The sequence below is a fragment of the Pseudopipra pipra genome, chromosome Z (genome assembly GCF_036250125.1).
Source record: "Pseudopipra pipra isolate bDixPip1 chromosome Z, bDixPip1.hap1, whole genome shotgun sequence".
In the NCBI taxonomy this organism is placed as follows: Eukaryota; Metazoa; Chordata; class Aves; order Passeriformes; family Pipridae; genus Pseudopipra; species Pseudopipra pipra.
The window spans coordinates 25,796,669-25,812,829 of NC_087581.1; the positions used below are offsets into that span (position 1 = coordinate 25,796,669).

General features: G+C 34.2%; 1 protein-coding gene across 10 annotated transcripts in view; it reads right to left on the reverse strand.

Moving 5' to 3' along the window:
• BRD10 (bromodomain containing 10) overlaps positions 1–16,161 on the reverse strand; it is an 84,725-nt gene that overhangs the window by 48,276 nt on the left and 20,288 nt on the right. For 6 of the 10 annotated variants that reach the window (XR_010427048.1, XR_010427047.1, XM_064643249.1 and 3 more), the window contains 3 exons: positions 13,973–14,049; positions 13,243–13,386; positions 9,640–9,729 (listed from right to left, as the gene is read on the reverse strand). The exons of 1 other annotated variant lie outside the window; for it this stretch is intronic. Coding sequence is in view for 7 of the 9 variants with exons in the window: in XM_064643249.1 (XP_064499319.1) it covers positions 9,640–9,729; positions 13,243–13,386; positions 13,973–14,049 (311 nt within the window). In the remaining 2 variants the exon portion in view is untranslated. The remainder of the gene's footprint in view (positions 1–9,639; positions 9,730–13,242; positions 13,387–13,972; positions 14,050–16,161) is intronic. 3 more of the 10 variants (XM_064643248.1, XM_064643245.1, XM_064643242.1) reach the window with 2 other exon arrangements.

Here is a 16,161-nt window from a genome sequence, read left to right on the forward strand (position 1 = left end):
TCTCCCTCACTGGAGATATTCAAGAACGGTCTGGACACAATCATGTGCTGTGTGCTCTGGGGTGACTCCGCTTGAGCAGAGAGGTTGGACCAGATGACCCACTGTGGTCCCTTCCAACCTGACCCATTCTGTGAATCTGTGAAATATAGTATCCACTGGATACAGTTTCTGGAAAACTCTACATTTTAATGTAAATTTTATAGCAACACAATTTTTAAAAATTTAAATTATTTCCCTTTATCCCAATTATTCATCTTTCCTACTTGGGTTTTGGAGTTGACAATAAACCTGTTAATGGAAACACAGACAAATTTAAGCCATGAGAAGAACCTTCTCTCCTCAGAAGTAGTAAGGACAGAACAAATATAGGTCAAATGACATTCTTCTAAATTGTGGTTCAGTTGATTTTTCATGCAAATATGTAAGATCTCTGCAAAGGTCAGATGCTATAATTCCTTAAAAAGAGATATGAAAAATATACCTATAACCTTAAGACGCATCACTACAAAACTTAGCATTTCTTTTCCTATGCAATTTCATTCTCCAACACAGTCTTGTGGTTTTTTCCAGGAGGAAAAGGAAAAAAAAGGCAAATTGAGAATTGATAAAGCTATGACTTAACTCCCTACTTACATAGCTGCCTACTAATTTCTATAGATAATAGACTTGCTTTTACAAATGTTTGTGTGGCAAATTCTCAGAAATACCAAATGATAAAACGTAGGAGATTAGTTATAAACTGAAGCCTAGGAGGTTCAGGCTGGACCTCTGACGGTATATTTTCATCAGAAACATACAGCACTTGTTACCTGGGAGAAGAGGCTGACCACCACCTGGCTACAACCTCCTCTCATGTAGTTGTAGAGAGCAGTAAGGTCTCCCATGAGTCTCCTCTTCTTCAGGCTAAACAGCCCCAGCTCCCTTAGCTGCCCTTCACAGGTCTCATGTTCCAGATCCTTCACCAGCTTCGTTGCCCTTCTCTGGACATGCTGGAGCACCTCAATGTCTTTCCTGTACTGAGGGGCCCAGAACTGAACATAGGATTCCAGTGCCAAGTACAGGGGGACAATCACTTCCCTGGTCCTGCTGGAGACACTATTTCTGACACGGGCCTGGATGCCATCGGCCGCCTCAGCCACCTGGATACACCACTGGCTCATGTTCAGCCATGGTTGACCAGGACCTCCAGGTCCTTTTTTTACTGGGACACTTTCAACTACTCCTCCCCCAGCTTGTAGCACTGTCTGGGGTTTCTGTGACCCAAGTGCAGGACAGGGCACTTGGTCTTGTTGAACCACACAGCATTGGCCTTGGCCCATTGATCCAGTCTGTCCAGATCCCTCCAGAGAGCCTTCCTACCCTCCAGCAGATCAACACTCCTGCCCAGCTTGGTGTTGTCTCTGAAATGGCTGAGGGTGCCCTTGCCCAGATAATTCAGAATGATATTAAACAGAATTTAGTTACCACCTTGTTCCAGGTAGTAGACAACCAAAACATTACTTTTTTTTGGAAACACAATATAGGATATGAACAACAGGAAAACAAGAGAAAAGAAGGCCTAGACAGAGGACAAGTATAAAATGTGACTTTGAGCTGTGTCAAGTTACAAGTAAATTTTAAAAATGCAAACATAATAAAAATACTTTTTAGAAATATGCTGAATGTTTCCATATAAACACAAAGAGATATTCAACACATTCTCAACTGAAAACTTACCTTTTAAAACAAGGTTTCTGACATCCAGAGCAGCCAGGAAATGCTGACTCCACTCTCTGTGATTGATGCCCCAACATACACTATGCTGGCATACTCATAATTGAATCCCAAAGCAGACTGGAGCCAGGATATTGATATATGGTATAAGGACTGAACTTTATATGGGAGTTTTTGTTTTGTTTTTAAATAAACACACACACACAACACCACAATATTTTGCAGTTTTATAAGATTTTCTTATTCATCTTTACTTTATATTCCAGGGACATAAAGTAAAGAAAATTAGTAACCTTATAAAACCACGCAATATTGTTGAAAAGGGGTGGTGGTGGAGGGAAAAAACTTACCCTTAATAGGCCTGCTCCATTCTGCAGCGGGGTTCTGTGGTATGTGTGACATCACCAGTCTAGTGTTTTCTAGTGATGTCACACAGAGAGGGAGTTGGTGATCTCCAGCTGCTTTGGACATAAGATACCTGAAGAACAGAGATCAATAACTTCTTCAATTCAGATATGGACTAACACTGAAAGTTCTTAATATCGAATTTGAGGGCCAAATACTACAATTTCAGACACTTCGAATTTTAACTGAATAAGAATGCATGATGAGAGTCTGTATTCATACTATGCAAATTCATCTATTATTGGAAGTGTTATAATTTCGAAAATGTTTTGTTATATTCTACAGTAAAAGTTCCTGAAAATCAGTACCTTGTATTTTACCTTCAGCAACATCATTCTGAATATTATAAATATATATCAACAGCTAACCTCTGATGTTATTTGAAGACTGGGACTAAATATAGTCAGGAAGAATGACTTGTAGTAAATTATAAAACAAATACACTCATGACATCTCTTAATTTTATTTTTGAGCATTTACTAGCAACTAATGAAAAGTCGTCAGACTCCAGTTTGCACACCCATGACCTAGATATCTGATCACATCAAACTATATCCTAAAATGGTATTTCATACTGTCTTATACACTGCAAATAAATAAAGTAAAACAAACAACCAACAACAAAACCACAACAAACTTCTTGCTACCAAGACTGTCTTTGTCTCCTGATTTAGTTCACTACTATAAAATGGCTTTTTGTTCAGATGTTTAGACACATGTTCTAATTTTACTTAGGCAAAACTACTACAAAATCATCATTGTGTTGGTCCATCCACCATGTTTTTTTAAATATATAAACTACCAAAACACAGGAGAAAGTTTATTATCAGCATGATCTTACTATTGCTTTGAACCTGATTCAGAACAGTGAAATTATCCAGCACTGAATTGTCACATTTTACTCCTCACTGGAAGAACTTCTAGTTATTAACTAACTTATACTTTTGTAACTGATGAAGAAACTGGATGGACATAGTATCTGAAACTATTTACAAAAAAAGCTATGTCTTTTTAGGTTGTTATGATCGTACTTAACTCCCTCTCACATAGCTGAATATTTTATCTTCTTAATTCTGGATACACAAGTACTTCTCTATTCTTCAGCTGAGCATCTTAAAATCAGCTGTTTTGTTAGAACTGTGTGCTGACAGGAATGCCTTGAATTATTTCTTCAAAGCAACAACTGACCAAAATCCAGAGCACTGTGAAATGTTCTGAATATACAGTAGTATCTCTATAACAAAAATGTTCCAGATTAAATGTATGAGTAGACATTCACCTCTGATGCAGAACCCACACTTTCACATTTGGAACTGTAGAAACATATGTGATAAAAGTAGCCAATAAAGAGAGAAAACTGGAAGAGCTAAGATAAGCCAAAGACTGGGACAAAAATATTGAAAGCTTTTGAGATAAGCCAAAGTCAGAAATAAGAGAGAAGACAAATTAAATATTTTGGAGAAGATTTAAAAAACTGAAGCCTAAAACTGGCGTTATTCATTCATATTATACAATTAAATATTACAGAAGCTCCACATCTTCAATGTACAGGAAGCTGCATGGATGTAAACGTGTAAATTTCAGTCTCAAAATTCAACATTTTGGGCTCATATTAGCGTTTTCAAGAGATGCAGGGAAGCCACAGAGAAGCACTAACCAACTATTTAGAAATGACTAAAGTACCAAACAAATTTTTGGGATAAAGAATGGAAAAAGAGAATATATTACATACACTACAGATGAAGATGCATAGTAACATAGAACCTAGGCTTAAATAAAAAGAAAATATTTCAGTTGCAAGACTTGAAGTAAGTCTATTAAAATCCTGTTATTCTAAGTATTTATAGAAATCTCTTTAAAGTGCAACCCTGCAGTTTAAACCTCCTAGCATCTGTGCATACGCAGATTCCTCAGTCTATAGTATTTTTTGTTTGTGTGTACGTTTACGTAAACATAGTAATGCTGAAGAAAACAAGTATAACTGAAACCTCTTTACATGCAAAAGTCTCAAGCATGGTACATATTTTACTGGGGAAGGAGGAAGAGGTCAGGAGAAGAGGAAGGAGGAATCGGGAGAAGGAAGTCAACCTCCTGATAAAAATGGAAGAAGATTTAATCCAATAATGCAAATGTTTCATTTGGGGCCCAAATCGGCAGACACAGTAACTTTTTCCATTTCATTGTTTGTAAAGTTGAGGTCTGATTCACTAAAAAATCAGTAAGAGCCCTAACCTATTTCTGATCGTTACATGAATTTCTACTGAAGGGAAGTTCTTCTTGGAAGTCCCTGTAGAGTCTTGTCTAAACAGTCTTCCTGGTAAATATTTTCAAACATACAACAGTATTTCCCATTTTTTCACTGAACGGAGAGGAGTATTTTATAAACTTCTTTAAATAAATGAACCATTTTGCATTATTTTTGTCATATATTAATATATTTTAAAATAAAATGTAGCAAATTAATTAAAAAATCCAGAAAACAGTCTCTTAGTTTAGATACTTACACCTTGTACAAACAAATTTAACAGCAGCTTGTTTAGAGCGTCAAAAAAACAGATATGGAAAATATTATGTTCCATCCTGGATCAACGTATTCCTTTGACTATCCTCGTAAGTTAATTTATGTCCAAGGTTCTAAATATTTCTGACCTGAACCAGTGGGTTTTTCTCTCTGAATTTTCAGATGCTCTCTGAAATATGTATTTTTTCAGCAGATATGGACTTGAAGCTGCAGAAAACCTCAGCTTGCTTTCAGCCCTTCTGGCTCACCTGCCTAAAACATACATCCACTCCCAAAGATAGACAAAAGACATTCACCTGTCCTGGGACTGTCTAAATCAACTGTCTAACCTCCGGGAAAAATAGCAGAACTGAAAACCTTCATAAGAGAGGTTTTTACTTTTTTTGTTACAAAGTCAAGAACATCAGGGTGTTACAGACCTCCATAAACAATAAAATCTTCAATGCATTTTTTCCAAACCCTAATTAGTTCTTAACGTGGCTGGTGTCCTTTGACTAAGTAATTCTCCTTTCCTTAACCTTTGTCTGACTTTTTTCTCTCTATAGGGAGAGAGTGGTCTCCTTCTCAGGAAAGTAATGCCCTTTATCCATTTAACCTTCTCAACTTAGCTATGGGAATCCTGGGCTCCAGCCTCCCTTCTAACTCCCTGGACAGCAATTCATTTACTGGTCATACTTGTAGGGAATGATTCCAATCCAATGGTCCTACCAAAATAAAGTCTTGCATTACAGTAAATAAGAAATTTTTCAATGTTCATGTTCAAATTTTACATAAAAACACGCTTACTACAAAGTCAGCTTGCAAAATGGCATCTGCAAAAAAAGTCCAAGGTTCACTATTTTATACAAGTATCTGCAGTCCTGGCACTTTCATACTACACATGGTCAAGAAGGGTTTGAAAAAAAAAAATAAAAATTTTTGCTATGATATGCAATAGTAAAGTATATACAAATGATCTACAATATAGCTTAATTAACAGTTTCACACACACAAAGCAAAATTATTTCAGATAACAAGAGAAGCTGATTATCTGCAAGGCAGTAAGAAGATTTCCACTCATGTTGCAACTCCCACTGATTTGACCAGACACAGAAAACCTATGGAAAAATGGGATCCAATATGTCAGAAGCTCATAGTTGTTATCTTGCATACTGATAGGACAGGAGGTGCTATTTTACCATCTCTTCTCATAAAAGAAATTTCATATATTAGATAGCAGTCTTTACGTTATCCTAAATATACTGGCAAAATGCTTCACTATCACGTTTGACAAAATTATTTTTTCAGCAATACCACTCCGAGTGTGGAATTAGGCTACTTTGCATGTCTTGATCGATTTGACAGTTATAGCAAATTTCTAAGACCTCACATTCAACTGAACAGCCATGCATATTATATATACAGTCTAAATTTTCAGCAAATAAGAGGTAAAAATGCAATAAAATCTCAAAAGAATTTTTAGCCAGTATGTTCTACTTCAGGTTTATAATTGTCTACTCACTGTTTGTAATTTAACCCACGTAAATTTAACACATTTTTTTTCTATTAATTCAATTTTTACTGCCATTTTTAGTCATACTATTTTAAAATTAAAGGATTCTAGCTTAGACATTCCTTAGGGAACCATTCTCTATCCTGTCACTAGACAGTGCACAGAACATTAAACACAAGTCCTTTACGTCCCGCTTTCTGCATCTTTCTGATTTCCTGTCAGGCACTCAAACAGTAAATCTCACTAATTTGACTTCTCATCCCCCTCTGGATATGTAATATATAGTAGATACATTACATATAATACATAGAACTGTTTAGCAGCTGAAGATATAGACTTTTTAGAGCACTTCTGATAGTAATATCACACACAACTTCACTTGTCACAAAAAGGCACTTTTCCTGTCCAAATCAGTCCCACTTTCTTTTCCCCACAGATGCTCAATCCTGTTCTTACAATGACTCCTCAGACTCTGGCAGAATACAAGCACAGGTATTTGTGCAACTGCATGATAAATTGCACTAGAAAACTGATCTGGCTTAAAAAAACTCAGCAGCAGAAAAAGGGTAGTTAGGTTTATCACAGACTAACTCTCTCACCACGCAGCTGAATAAAGAATTTTGCTAGCTTCTCTCATGTGGTGGAACAGAAAAGAGAAGCTTCCAGAGACACAGAGAGTAGGAACTACTTATTTGGCAGCAGTTTTGGCTTATGTCAGTTGAAAGCATATGTGAAACTGCAGTGTCACTTCAGAACTGTGGCTGGAGTTCAAGAGCAGAGTTGAACTCTGTTCAAAATTAAAGAACTGAAGTCAAATTTTATTCTCCTCTCTAAACAGTCACAGTGAACTAGCGCAAAGCAAATCTCACAACTGGTACAACAAACTCACCAGTAATCAATCAAAAGTGCAAGACTTTTTAAAAGGAAAAATAATACTCATAACTAATTCAAAAGACAATACAGTGCACAAGAGTACAGAAACAAACTGTTTTAATTAACCAAGCAGATTTATTACTTCATTGTTGTGGAAGAAGCTTGTTGAAATGTCCACACTTAAAATTACCCATGGCTTTCCATTACATAACCCTGTTCTAATTTGATTTTAACTTGCCAAACAAAAACCTGTCATGTCATTCGTTGTCTCAAGCTGATGTTCTGAAACGTGTCAGATACAACCAGTCCAACTACCTATAAAAAATGAGGGAAAATAGTAAGTTTATTCATGTTAAAAAAGTGTTACAGCTCAGCTCTCTCATTATAGTCTCCACTAATTCCAAGTTCTGGAGAAGGAATTCCTTTTACGTACTCTAGAATGGTCTTCTAGGAAACAAAAGCGAGGTTAGGACTAAGAAAAGGTTATATTTAAAAGTGTTACTATCAGTTAGACAAGCTGTATTTCTAATATGCTTTAGTAATTAACATAACATTAAAGCTTGCCTTGACAATTTTTCTCAGTAGCATGTGCTAGCAACTACTAAAACTGGAATTACCACGGAGGTTAGCCATGAAGAAGATTCTTATGGCTTTACTCAGGTCACTGTTGCAAACAAAAATCAATAAAGTTACCATGAAGTAGTAGCAACATCACCATTTTGGGTCAAAACAAGAAAAAAGTCCATGAACAGCATATATAAATACCATCATATTAAAATAAGCTTTCACATTAGATCCTACTTCCATTAGCAAATTAAAACAATGTCTTACTTAACAGTCAGAAAAACCGAACAAATTTGATTCTAGATGCTTCTGAAACTGCCACTGTCATTTGGTCAGAGCTGAAGAATAAAAATCTGGTTTTTCTCCAATTTTTCACCTATCTAACAAAATTACACATGGTGTTAGACGTCAAAAGTGACATCCTAATGACTTTCCTTACAAACTGAAACCTAATTTTAACATGTCAAATTTATGATTATTCATCTAATTTAACATCTTTGTATGTTTGAAAGGAAAACATGAAACTTCTCTAATAAATATGTTTTTAAAAATCAGTATTTCACTTTACTGTTTCCTCATAACCACTTCTTCAGCAATTAATCCTAACCCTTTTCCTTTCTGTAAAATTTCTAACAACACAAGTGTTTAGAGACCCAGAATCACGATCTGATAGGTCTATACAAGCACAAGAAAGATTGTCCTTACCTCATAACTTCCGAATGCTGAATCTTAACTCCCCTATACTTCAGTGTTTGGTTTTTTTAAGGTGGTGCAATTAGAACTAAACATAGTATTCCTGCTGAAGTCATGCAACTTACTTACATAATGACATTATCAGATTTCAGTTCAAAGAGTAATTATGACATATTTAGCATTTGTCTACCCTTGAAGAAGTCTTGTTCATACAGTTTTACTAGCAGACTAAAAGTCTCACCTACACTAAGATTATTGATATACTGTAGTATACTCTCATTTTTTTGCTTTTTCTTCTATTGTTGCCATAACCTTTCTGATAACCTCTTGACATTTTATCATAAAAACCAATTTGCAATTTAGCAACTGCAAAATAATTTCAAGATAAGGCTGTTTTTATTCGCTTAGATATTTTAACAATTATTATGCTAAGTGCCTGCAGAGAAATTTGTCTTTCAGAGTCCTAATTTATATTGCCTCTCTCCTACATCTGTCTCCTCTATTTAAAAAATTTAGGAATAAATTGTTTCTGCATGAGACTGTAGACATTCACTTGAATTAAAAGCAGTCTAGTTTCTAAGGTTTAGAAAAAGCAACATTTTTATCTCCCACCCTTTATAGAAATGCCACGGAAATGCCTAGTTCAATAAACAGAACTACAATACAAAAATGCAAGAAGAATAATTCACTAAAAAGGGACATTCATATGAGTACTATTCATGTATTTAAATTTATCTACCATCTTAATTAAAATCACTGTCTCCTACAAAAGCCAAAACATATTGGATTCTCTTGTCTAACCGTTACTCATTTGAGGTTTTCAGCTGCATAGACTGAGTGATCCAGTGTACATTGGTAAAATTTGTATCTCAGTCTGACACCAAAAGCCAAATAGCATGCTTTCTGGTACAACCTACTTTAATAAAAATTAAACAAAGCCAATTTTAATAACTTACTTGCAAACAAAAGGAGTTAGGAATCCCAATAACAATGTAAGAGTCAGTTCACTGGAAGTTTTGATCAGCACTGCATAGGCAGATATAAGAATTCTATTCTGTAATTGCTTGTTAGTAAGAATTGTCCTCAGGGCAGAATGTTAACATGTTTAATAGAAATGAACTACTCCTTCTAAGGCATTGCCACTATCCAAATTTATTTTGGCAGTGAAAAGTATTAACACAGTTACTGAATTCACTTCTAAAAACATTGAGAACAGAGCACTACATACAGGAAAGATTAAAATTACAGTCTCTAGGTATCAACCATATGAGGTTTTATGCAGTTATTGAAGAGCATAAAAATCTTCAGTTGAAAGGCCTCAGTAAATAACTGGCACTGTTTTATATCCATACAAGAGAAAGCTGTTAATGTCACATACCGATTTCTTTTTAATGTCCTCCAGATCTTTGAGTTCATTCTCAATCTTTGTGATTAATTCCCTGAGTTCATCAAGATTAGTGCAAATAAGCTAAAAAAAAAATGAACACAAACACTCGGTGATGTGGGACTTGGAAAACATACAATGAAGTTAAATAAAATGTAAAAGCACGGTATTACTTAACGCTACCATTTGTTTTTTATTTTCTTACAGCATTTTTAAAAGTAAAAAAAAAACAAGCAGGACTTGTTGAAAGAAAGAAAAGCTAATAAGAAAATAATCTGTTCTTCAGACATAAATCATATCTCTGCCTGTAAGCTTCCATTTCAAAATGTAGGTATTTTCTTAAAACTTCTGTGAATGACAACTACCAAATTTATCTCAAGTGCACTAATGAGTTGGAACATCTTTGAGTTCCAAACAACTCCCTGGTGAATTAAAGTATACTAGCTTTGGAGTATGCTGTGCTTATAACATTTCACACTTGTTACAACTTTTTCCTGAACATAACTTTATATGCTGAAACAGAATCTTCTGTTCCTGGAGGTGTTTAAGACGCATCTGGTGATATGGTTTAGTGGTTACAGTTGTAGTGCTGGGTGCTGGTTGGACTGGATGATTTTGAAGGACTCTTACAACCTTGCTGATTCTATGATCCTAAGGCAACCTAGTTGTCTATCAGATCTACCTATTTGTGTACATTTTGAGAAAGGATTATATTTTTCTTATTCCTGTCTTTAGAAATCAGCTTTTTTACATTTCTCCTTTCAGAAAATGGATGCTATCTTCTTGAAAAAACCATCAAGTAAAAGTAATCTGTATATTTTGTCTTATCATCATTTAGGGCAGTTTAAGACTTAATAAACTGGAAATTATTACGCTGTTAGGTTCTTTCAGGTTAAGACTTGCTTTTTCTGAACACCCTTAGGTGAAAATCTTTTCATTATTACTGAAAACATGTTAAAATAATTTAAGAAAATAAAAAAAAAATATAATAAAAGAAACCATGCAAAACCCATCCCAGAAAAACTGTTTTTATCATACAAGTGTTAATTATTTTTCCCAAATCAGTAATTCATAACAGTATAGTTTTACATCAAATTCATGTGCAATTTTAGATTTGTAGCAAAGACATTAAAAAGAGCCTTTGTTTCACTATTAAAACACAGAACTGACACTTTTTGCAAAATACATCAATTTCAGAAACCTCTAATGCATACACACCATCGTTTTCATAGCACTTGTGCACATTTGAAGCACTGAGGAACTGAAGTGATTCAAACTAAAGTTTACAGTTTTCACATTTATCAAGTTTAGAATAGCAAATTAATAAGGAAATTGGCACTGTCTTGCCACACGCAATGTATGCAAAATTAACCTGCAAAAGGTATCTCTCTTAAGCCAGGAAACAGAATTACTATGTGTAACTTTACCAGGTTCAACATGCCTGTCTGTCCTGCACTTAAAGAAGTGTTAAATACATAAGATGTAAACTGAAGCTAAATACTGGCTTTTCTTTGCCTGTCTGGCCTGTGAAGAAATCTATGATACTGTATTATTATGCAAAAAAGTGCAAGTATGTCACATAAAGTCCTTGAAAAAAGTCAATAAAGGCATGGATAAAGATTTTCCCTACACAATTATAATCCACTCTTTTGACTAGATACCTGAAAATTCAGTTACTAAGTATTATCACTACTTTTTATTTTCTTCTATGAGACCAATTCAAACTACATCGATGGGAAAAACAATGCCAATATACTAAGTTGAGTTGTCTTGGGGCTGGGAAAGACAGGTAAGAGTAATCAAATCTCTAAGTCTCAACTTTCAACAGAGGAGGTGTACATGTGAGGCTCATATCTGTGTGTCAGTTACACTCTGGTAAAACAAGGAAGGTAACAGCAGCTGACCCCGGAGCATTTATGGTCAAAATTAGTTCAGTATTTGAAATAGTTCAGTACTGTATTGAAAATCACTATAAAAAAAAGGTTCAAGAAAAAATTTATATTTTGTCATTCACAGCGTGATTTCAGGTGGGGAAATAAAGAAGCACACTGATCGGGAAGAAAGTATTTACGAAACTTCTCTCACAGGGCTAACATTTCCCACCTTACAGAACAAAGTCAGCGTTTTGAAGGAAAGATGAAAGGGATAGTAATAACAAAGTGTAGTGTATTTTGTATGATCATTCTGTTATGGAATCTAGATCATATTTCTCCTAATGAGATTTTTATTTATGTTCCCGTGTTCTTTGCTCCTTGTTGTTGTAGCCTGAAAATTAAGTATATTATTAGAAAGTGTTAGACACAGAATTTATGTATTTTAGACTAAGCATTTTAAAAGGACTTAAAAAAGGACTTGGTGGAACTAAACAATTCAATTTCCTGTGAACAACACTGCCTTTCTAAATTGTTCTATGTTTTAATGGGTAAGCTAATATGAAGGTAAAAGGAGAGGTACGGATTTACAACCTAATCATTTTAGATTATATTAGATTAGATTAATTACATTACATTACATTCTGATATCTTACTGGTAGTTTCATATATGGTTCTTGAAGAACATGCCTTCTAATGACCTATCATGAGAAAAATAATCTGAGGAGAAAAAACGTTTCCTTTATAAAATGTTAGGCATTATAAATGTTAAAATTAAGTAGTACAATTAACTCCTGAATGTTTCTGTTAATAATGGATTTTAATGTCATTGCACATATTAAAAGACTTATTAACACTAATTTACTCAGCTTTAGTGACAAGTTATGATTTTCGGGTACGGGATCTATACTTAATTACAGAACCTAATCTGATAAAATAAAGTGTCTTATGGTTGGTTTAGGGGTTTTTTTCTACATTTGTAGGCTGCAGGAACATGAAAAATATTACACATTTTTATTTATTAATTTTCATTCCAAAAGAACTGATGTTTAGACAAGAATAGCAATATACTTGTGGTTATACCCTTCATGCATATCTCACAGCGCCTGTATACTTAAGGTGTTTTATCAAATATTTAAAAAATATACTTGTACCTTCAAACAGTTCATAATTTCATAAAGTTTGGCTATCTGTGTATGCGGGAAAAGTATACTGAAGCATACATTACTACATTCCAAAAGTCTTAATATTATTCCAAATATAAATGTTTTAGTATTTGCAAATACTTCTAACAGTCACACCAATCCTGTCTGTCCTCTTGAAAAAGGCAGGTTAAGTTGTTAAAGAGTTCCCTCGTAAGACTAAACTGCTCAATACTAATCAATCTGAGCCTCACCTAAACCAGATATAACTCATAGCTTTGATCAAAAGAGCCAGAAGTATTATGTTATATTTTTTTACACAAATAAATATACACTTAGATAGATATGTAAATGTATGTACATTTTACCTTGATTAGCTAAAAGATTGGGCTAAGTTTTAGATAGACTACTTAAATGCAGTAGTTTAATATTGTAAAAAAAGGATTTCTAACCTAACTGTATATATCCATTTTTAGACACTGTACCTATTTTTTGGAAATGTTTCAGTCACTACCATTACAATATAGATAAAAGACAGATTACACTTAAATGTCAGTCGTTTCTCAATATTGAGTGTTACTAACCAATTTTATCACCAGAAATTCTACTAGCTCCCTCTGAAACACATCATCATCATCATGGTGGAATAAACTGATTTGGTGGGAGGGTTTTAGAAAACAGTCATGATTTAACGTGGGTCTACTCATCAAAATAGCACAGATTGCTTTCTGAAGAAAAAAAAAAAAGATATCCAAAGGAGAACTTCAATGCAAAGCAGGCATGCATACATAAATAGCAACTTAGAACTGAAGCACTGTAACACTTCTACTACAGCACCATAAAACCACATTATCATAATTAATACTCTTGGTGCTCTCTGGCCCTAAAGTCACATACAGACAAGCAAGGTGAGCATAGTTGCCTATAAATTTTTTGCAAGTCCTTCAGTAAACCAAGATGGATTTCAATTAAAGAACCACATTATCATACCTCATACAAAACAAGTAATTTTATCCCAGAAAATTTTATCTACCCTAAAAATTTCATTAACAACTCCTAGCTTTTATAGATTTTATACAGTAACAGATATATCTGGGATCCTAAACAACAGTGTGGAACAGTGTGCAAGCTCCAGATAATAAAAATGCTAAAACATTCTTTACCAAGAAAAGGTGAAATGCACTTTTACAAATACTATCAGGTTAAACCTCTCAAACTAGAAGAAGGATTTCCAACATCTCTATCAGAAACTAGAGGACTTACTTCACAGACAGTCAGATTTCAAGCGCTTAAAACAAAAATTAAAATAATTACCTGAAATTCTGGTATGGTAGACTTTCTGACACCCTTCCTCTTCTTTGTGATTGCTTTTTTAGATAGTGATTTTTTTCCTTGTAAGATTAAAAGAGAAAAGCTTCATAATGCTGTTTGTTGTACTTAATAAATAAAACCAAGCTATATACAGACTTGAAAGTTAAATTGTAACTAACAGACGGCTTACAGTAAGTCATGTAAACATGATGAATTAGAACTAGGCTCAGTAAAAGCAAACATTAAACACGTATCTGTGTAGTGCATTCTTTTGGGGTTGGAGGAAGGAAAAAAAAGGAAAAAAGAATAAACAAGAAAAAAAGGAATAAATCCATTACAATTCTAACAACATGGCATCCAAAAATTTCAGTCATAAAGGAAACATTCACACCGCTCTTCTGAAAGGAGTGAAATCCAGAACTTACAGCACAAACTTAAGAAATATAGCATCTTACCTGTAAGATTTGTTCTCTGACACTGTAAAGTGAATCACACATTAGGATCTGGGATCTCTGTACCATACAGTAAAAAGATACCCTCAAAGCACAAGCAATATCTAGGAATGCCTGACTGAACATACTGAAGTTACCAATGAAATCAGATTATTGATTTGTTTTTTCCAGCAACAGCAGAACTTAACAGTTTTAGAAGAAAGCAAATGCCTTCCTATAATGCAGTTTACACTCACCTATGCTATATAAGAACGTGGATGTACCAAAACATCCCTTTGAAGGTAAGGCAGGTGCTTTACTGCCTAGAATGTCAGAGCTCTGACATACATCTCTCAAATCAAGTAGTTATGTCACTAAGCAATATATGCAAGACAGGAGAGTTTCTTATATGGTTATTTCTACATTTATATGGTAAATTGAAATAAGACCACTTTTAACTTGTTCACTCAGGCCAGACCATCACTCTAACATTATTACTGTGTTCACATGTGGGAGTCTTAAAAAAGAATTAAAACCCTTAAACAAAAAAAGAACTTGAAAAAAAAATAATAATTTTTTGTCAACTAGCATAATTACAGGCACTTGGTAATAACACAAGCACAGGCACATTCAGTATTTATATTAATGAAAATATTGGTAAATATTGCATTTAAATTATTCTTAACACATGTTTTCTTGTGTGGGCAAATGCATATGTACATACACATACATCTATTTCTAGGCATCTATTCTATAGGTGCCTGGGCATCTATATTTTCAGTTTATTATACTGTGAGTTTCCTGAACATCTTACCTGACTCTGAAATAAACACATTTAAGGGACAAGGCATAGGGCTTGAAGAATCTAGATCTGAAACTCCACATAAAATCGAACTATATAAAAATCACTAAATCAGCCTAGATTTGAAACTCCCCATACTGAACACATTAAAAAATTTAAAGAGCCCTCAATTACCAAAAACAAACTCTTACAGATTTCACACTAGAGAACAAGTGATAAAACAGAGAGGCATGTTTATTAGAACAACAACCCAAACGTCCTGACAAGGGGAAAATAAGTCACCATTTTTGTTATGTAGTTTATGGATACAGTTGCATTGAAAACATAATTGCTACTACTGAGAACATTGCTGTCCATTTACTGAACTAAAGTAGACACTTATAACCTTTCTTGACAAACTGACTCAAAAAGAAGTCTGGTCGTATAGTGTAATAGCCCTGTAAAAAATGTTATTTGGAAAGAATATGAAAAGATCTGTAAAAAGGGCAGCTAGACTGCCTTGCTTCCTTACAAAAAGGAAGATTTGATTATGTTTAAAACGAAATTTTCACTTTACTTGAATATTGTAATGTACTTTTCAAAAAATGTTTACTTGAAAATTTTCAGCATGTGGTGCAAGTATGATTTATGATGCAGTGTACTTCAAAAAATAAGTTAACAGAAATACTCTCTCTCTTTTCCCCAACATATCCTTGTGACAAAAGAGATAGAAAACTGTTAGAAAAAATTATAAACAATTAAAAAACCAAATAAAATAAAAATTTCTTCCTTTGCATCAGCATCTAAAAAGTACAAAGTAGGAAAGATATGGGGTAACAGACAGACCAAGAATTAAAAGAAACTGTCTAGAAGCACAAGGAAAATGAGCCTTACCTCCTGTGTAAAGTGGATCAAGGAAAAAAAAATGTTAAAAATAGAGTATGACATACGGGTTATCACAAAGCATGCCTGTTGGAATA